We start from the raw sequence: 6,632 nt of genomic DNA on the forward strand, positions 1-6,632 counted from the left end.
ATGATTTGATTAATCTGTCTTGCCCTCTAATGTATTAGTTTAATAAAGGCAGAGCCAATATTTATTATTCTTACCATTTGATCCTCAAAGCCTACTTGAACAGATGGTGACCACACTCATCGTGGTAAGCTTTTCATAATGTAATTGTCAAATCACTATGTGATACACCTGCAGCTAATATAATGTTGTATGTCAACTATACCTTAATTAAAATTTTTTTAAATACATAAGGTCATTACATTAAAAAAAAGGCCTATTAGAGTGCCTGGCACATAGTAGGCACTCAATAAAAGTTTGTTGAATTGGGGCACCTGAGTGGCTCAGCCAGTTAAGCATCCGACTTTGGCTCAGGTCGTGATCTCACAGTTCATGGGTTTGAGGCCAGTGTCGGGCTCTGTGCTGACAGCTTAGAGCCTGGAGCCTGCTTCAGATTCTGTGTCTCCCTCTCTCTCTCTGCCCCTCCCCTGCTTGTGCTCTGTCTCTTTCTCTCTCTCTCAAAATAAATAAACATTAAAAAATTTTTTTTTAAGTTTGTTGAATTAATTAACAAAGGAATGAATAAATGAAGGTCATTAGTGACTTGCCCAGGATCGATATAGCAAGACAGACCATGGCCAGGTATTCTAAATTTTAGTCCATGTTACTAGCCTTCTCACAAAGACCTTGTCCTCAATTGTTCTGAATTACTGCAACCAAAGCAACTTCACAACTCATGTCCAATTTCTCGACCCTACCATTTTCTAAGGATGGAATTTATGCAGCAAGGAGATGCGATATGTATAGCAATTTTTTTTCCAAGAAATACATGCTATCTTTTTGCTCTATTTCGAAGGGTTTTTTTTTTATGATAAACCATGCCGCTATTTAAAACTTGTAAAGCTTTTTGAGATTCTCAGAAGAAATATAAGGCATAGATCACAAAGAACAGTTTTATCTCTTGCAATAGGATTTCCTGTTCAAAAAATGATGTTAATTTGAAAAGCTGATACCTCCAAAAGAGCATTCTATTAGGTGGGTAATCATCATCATATTGCCAGCTGCTGTGTATACCCTTCTCTTAAGAATGAAAAAGTAAAAATCCACTTTGTTGTGTACAAGTGCCTTGCGTGTTTTATAAAATCCACATAAAATGGTCAGTGGTTGGAGGAGAGGCTCCTGTATTTGTAAGACAAATAAGTTCACTGTCACCCCTGAAGAAGCTTGAAGATATGATTCTCAGGGGTGTTTGGTGCCTTGGATGAAAATGGAATCATTATTTTTCAACTTCCCCTGCTCACGTCATTGACTCCCACCTGCAGCCGGTCCATTGGTTATAAGTAGCCATAAATGGCCTTGCAGATTGTAAGCAGGGTAGCCAACCAGGACCAGCAAAGCCAAACTCCTGGTAAGCTTTATTAGCCCTTTCTGTGTATTTCATTTCCATTTCACATTTTGGAGTCAGAGACAATCCATACTTATGCTGATGTGGTGTGAGTCTGTCTGAGATGTGTGTATAAGGTGCATTTCTCAGTTTTTGGTATATCTTTTCTTTTTTCTCCTCCTCCTCCTCCTCCTCCTTTGTTTATTGAGACTGCTATCTTAATACATACGTATGCTTTTTTTTTTTTTTTTTTTTAAGACTTGCACTTTCTTTGGAGACAACAAAGTGCATTTTTTTCGAAGATGAAAAAGCGTACTCCGACTTTCTGGGTTGTATTCATAATTGCTTTTCTCATCACTGTATAATGTTATCATCATAGACTCCTTTAAGCTAATAAACTGGATTTGGGGGTCTTCATTTGCAAATAAACATGGGGAAAAAAGAGGGCTGCAAAATTCAGGTGCACCAATATACTATTTTTTCCTCCCTGTCTCTCTTTAAAAATGTTTCCTCTTTCTCTTTTTACTTTCGCCCTCCCTTCTCTCCTCCTCCCTCTTCCTTCACCTTCCTCCTACCCCTCCAACTCCTCCTTCTTCTTTTCTTTCCCTCTTGTCTCTCAGACCATTGATATCTCCCTGATCCTGCCTTCCACTCAGCTTCGTTCCACCATGCCCAAAGCACTCCTGCTGCTGTGTGTTGTCCTGGTGCTACTTGGGCTTGTGCCTGGAGCCACAGTGAGAAACGGAGAGAAATGGAAGCCGCTCAACAATCCCCGGAACAGAGAGCTGGTAAGAGCATACCCTGGGGCATGCTGGGCTGCAGGGTGAAATTGGCACCTCTCTGGATTTATGCACACTGCACTCTGTTGGAGCACGGTGGTGAGGAGGCTACCAAGTGCCAAGGCGATTCCTGCCGAGAAATCTGGTCAAGGGCTTTGCAGCCTAGTAGCTGGTATCCTATTGTTCTTCTGCCCAATTTATATCTGTCCTGTAAGGAGAAGCAAATTTATATATAGAAATGATTTTATGTACACACGACACCTTACATTTGTAAATGATCGTACATACACATTGACTTTATAGCCTGTATTTCTCACACATATACAAAATCGAGTATCGTGGGGAATTGATTTTTGCATAGCTCAGACTGAACTGATAATAAAATCAATTCTCATATGACCAACACGTGCAAAGCTCAATTACAAAAACTGAAAGTTGACCTGCATTCTTTTCAATTTACCAAACGTTCTTTTCTTTATTTTTTTTTAAGATTTATTTTTAAGTAATCTCTACACCCAATGTGGGGCTCAGTACCACATCCCTGAGACCAAGAGTTGCACGCTCTACCAGCTGAGTCAGCCAGGTGCTCCCCAAGCATTATTTTCAAGATAAATCTATCTAGGAAATAGAATGCAAAACATCAGTAAAAATTCTCTTTTGAAAATATGCCAAATACAATAAACATGCTGGCATTACTATTTCAAAAAATAGTTTCCCTAAAGAAAATGATGTGAAATATGACAGTATAGGGTTAAAACAACCAAGCAGCCCTTTGCAAGCTTCTATGTATCCATTTTATAAAGGAAAGCTTTTTGAAAAACGCATGCCTGGGGGCGCCTGGGTGGCGCAGTCGGTTAAGCGTCCGACTTCAGCCAGGTCACCATCTCGCGGTCCGGGAGTTCGAGCCCCGCGTCAGGCTCTGGGCTGATGGCTCGGAGCCTGGAGCCTGTTTCCGATTCTGTGTCTCCCTCTCTCTCTGCCCCTCCCCCGTTCATGCTCTGTCTCTCTCTGTCCCAAAAAAAATAAAAAAAAATAAAAAAAAAATAAACGTTGAAAAAAATTTTTAAAAAGAAAAAGAAAAAAAAAAAAAAAGAAAAACGCATGCCTGAAAGAACTGGTGCAGAAGACAATGGCCAGGATCTCACCTTCAGAGAGGAGGCCCAGAGCTTGACCACTGTGAAGTTCCATTTAATCTCTGACCTAAGTGGTTCAGAGGTGGTTTACAAAGGACCCTCTGACCGTGATGCTATTAAATAATTGATATTCCTCTCTCAATCTCCACCAAGAATGTTGAATTATCTTGTTTAGGGTTGAAATGTCAAAAACAAGGCAGGGTAGGGGCACCTGGGTGGCTCAGTCAGTTGAGCGTCCCACTTCAGCTCAGGTCATGATCTCACACTCCGTGAGTTCGAGCCCCGCGTCGAGCTCTGTGCTGACAGCTCAGGGCCTGGGGCCTGCTTCGGATTCTCTGTCTCCCTCTCTCTCTGCCCCTCCCCTGCTCATGCTCTGTCTCTCTCTGTCTCAAAAATAAATAGAAACATTTTTAAAAATTAAAAAAAAAACACAAAAACAAGGCAGGGTAAAGGACAGTGGAGGGGAAGTAGGAGAAGTAGCTAAAGTTTGTACTTGTATTTCTGGATTTTCTACCTCCTGCCTCCTAGATTAGCCCTAAAGTCAATTCACGGAGGAAAAAAGAGGGGGAAAATATCCGTCTCTGAGTATTTTTTATATTTAATTTACATACCGCATTGAACACTTTCTTTCTCTCTTCAGTTTTTCAGAACCCTTCAGGCATATCTTAAGGGAAGAGGTCTTGATCTTGGGAGATTTCCGAACACTTTCTCCATGAATGAGAATCCCAGACCCCTCTCTTTCCAATCAGAACTTCTTGCTTCTGCATTTGCAGATTATGAGGAGCAGAAAAACTCCTTTCCTAATTACATCAAAGGCTGAATGTTTCCTCTGAACACAGGTAAGTTATCCCTTTATTCCCAGGATCTGTCCAATTATAACAACTCAGTCATAAAGAGATTTTGAAAGTATTTATTTGAAAAAATGATTTTATTTCCTCATAGAAATATGTGCTCAGTTCTGATGATACTCATCACCATTAATATTTGGATTTGGTTCATGTATTTCGCTGCCTGGTTTTAAAAAGAAATGAAAGTTGGGGTGCCTGGGTGGCTTGGTCGGTTAAGCGTCCGACTTCGGCTCAGGTCATGATCTCACGGTCCGTGGGTTCGAGCCCCGCATCGGGCTCTGTGCTGACAGCTTGGAGCCTGGAGCCTGTTTCAGATTCTGTGTCTCCCTCTCTCTCTCCGCCCCTCCCCTGTTCATGCTCTGTCTCTCTCTGTCTCAAAAGTAAATAAACGTTAAAAAAATTAAAAAAAAAAAGAAAAGAAAAAAAGAAATGAAAGTTTATAATTTTATAAGCATAGTTTTCTGGGAAGAGATATATTAAAATAGAATGATCACTCTTTTTTTTTTTTAATTTAAAGTAGTCTGTATGCCCAACATGGGGTTTAACTCACAACCCCGAGGTTAAAAGTCACCTGCTGTATGAACTGAACCTTCCAGGTGCCCCTAGAATTATCACTTTTAATAGGATTAGTAAATATAGTGGAATATCACACACTTTTACCTATCTTTTTTGAATACCAGGTCATATAGCTAGTTATGTGGAAATCATATACAAAGAAATAAAGTGGGGCATCTGGGTGTCTCAGTGGTTAAAAACATCTAACTCTTGATTTCGGCTCAGGTCTTGATCTCACAGTTCATGAGATCGAGCCTGAATTCAAGCTCTGAGCTGTCTGCTTGGATTTTCTCTCTCTCCCTCTCTCTCTCTCTCTCTGCTCCTCCCCTACCGTCTCAAAATAAATAAATAAACTTTAAAAATGTCAAATTGTGCAGTTGGATTTAATAGAAAGAAAAGTTAAAAAAATTGTCTTCTTGGAAAAAAGTAATAAACATATATTTGAGCTTGAACTTCCTCACCTAAAGAAAAAAAAAGTAAAATATTGTAAAGATGGCACTTTCCTCATGGAAAAAAAAATTAGAAATTTATTTATGTTTAAAATTTGTGTTTTATTATTCTTTTTTTTTTTGAGAGAGAGAGAGAGAGAGAGTGAGAGAGAGAGAGAGAGAGCACACATGCGCAAGCAAGCAGGAAAGGAGAAGAGAGAGAGAGTGAGAGAGAGAGGATCTCAAGCAGGCTCACGCCCAGTGTGGAGTATGACAGTGAGATCATGAGCTGAGCTGAAATCAAGAGTTGATCACTTAACCAACTGAGCCCCCCAGGTGCCCCTATTCTTATTACTTGAGCATTCCTATCAAATAAATATTTACCATTTAGGAAAAAAAAAAAAAAAACAAGAAACAGGTATGGTGTACTCCAAGAAAACACAATGTGATTCTAGTCTATTAACTTTTTGTTTGGCTAAATAATAAAGGGAACTGAATCATGATTAAAATCCACTCCCATTCTTCCAATGGGTAGGGATGAAATTGTGAGGAATATACATACTATTACTGTACTTTATTGTGTATGGGAAAGCATTTTGATTATTAGTTCCTTTAAATGTGATGATTTTTTAAAATAATGATTGTTATTCTAAATGGAAGATGCAATTTACTATGTGGCATATGTGCTTGAAAGCTCTTACAATGAGAAAATGAAATAGAATGAACGGGAAGCCATTATGGAAGGGTTGCCTTGACTAATATTCACTCTTGGGCCCTAGGCTATTAAACACTAAAGTAAAGAATAGTTATTAATATCACAGTATCTGCTTTAGTATGAGACAGAATTGCATGCAATCTGGTTGTGAGCCTTAGTTTCTTCATTTATAAATTGCAGACACTGATCTCTAACTCACAGATACTATCAGAGAAAATATCAAATAAATAGTGTCATGTGAGCATGGAATGAGGTAATGTTTAAGGGCAGGAAACGGAAAAAACACCAAGTTGGTAGTATTGTAATGTGATGGGAATTTTTCAACTTTGTGAGAGAAGTTAAGCTTCTATTAGGAGAATATTTCAATTTTTTTTAACATTTATTTATTTTTGAGACAGAGAGAGACAGAGCATGACCAGGGGAGGGTCAGAGAGAGGGAGACACAGAATCCGAAACAGGCTCCAGGCTCTGAGCTGTCAGCACAGAGCCCGACATGGGGCTCGAACCCACAGACCGTGAGATCATGACCTGAGCCGAAGTCAGACACTTAACCGACTGAGCCACCCAGGCGCCCCAGGAGAATATTTCATAATTACATGCGCTCCTTTCCTAACATCTCTGATTAGAAAAGAAAAACAAAAAGAGTCTTTGTTGAAATATGTTGCCCTTTGGGTCATTGTGTTGCTTGAAGAGTCTTCACTTTCTATTTCATGATAACATTTTCTTGTTCTTTCAGGTGTCTGGCTATTTTAAAACTACAGATCAAGCTTCTCATCAGAAAAATTCAATCATGGTCATGGCTAAACCTTTTCCC

The 6,632-nt window shown here is 39.4% G+C and overlaps 1 protein-coding gene across 1 annotated transcript; it reads left to right on the top strand.

Annotated features, from left to right (window-relative positions):
- The first annotated feature begins 2,028 nt into the window (after nucleotides 1–2,028).
- CUNH2orf66 (chromosome unknown C2orf66 homolog) lies at nucleotides 2,029–6,632 on the top strand. Its single transcript, XM_047083657.1, has 3 exons — nucleotides 2,029–2,148; nucleotides 3,913–4,111; nucleotides 6,555–6,632. The coding sequence occupies exons 1-2, from the start codon at nucleotides 2,029–2,031 to the stop codon at nucleotides 4,090–4,092; spliced, it is 300 nt and encodes a 99-aa protein (XP_046939613.1). The 3' UTR covers nucleotides 4,093–4,111; nucleotides 6,555–6,632.

This window comes from Lynx rufus, unplaced genomic scaffold, assembly GCF_022079265.1.
Source record: "Lynx rufus isolate CCGP_SWC_20201006 ecotype Redwood Valley unplaced genomic scaffold, mLynRuf1.p SCAF_2, whole genome shotgun sequence".
Classification (NCBI taxonomy): domain Eukaryota; kingdom Metazoa; phylum Chordata; class Mammalia; order Carnivora; family Felidae; genus Lynx; species Lynx rufus.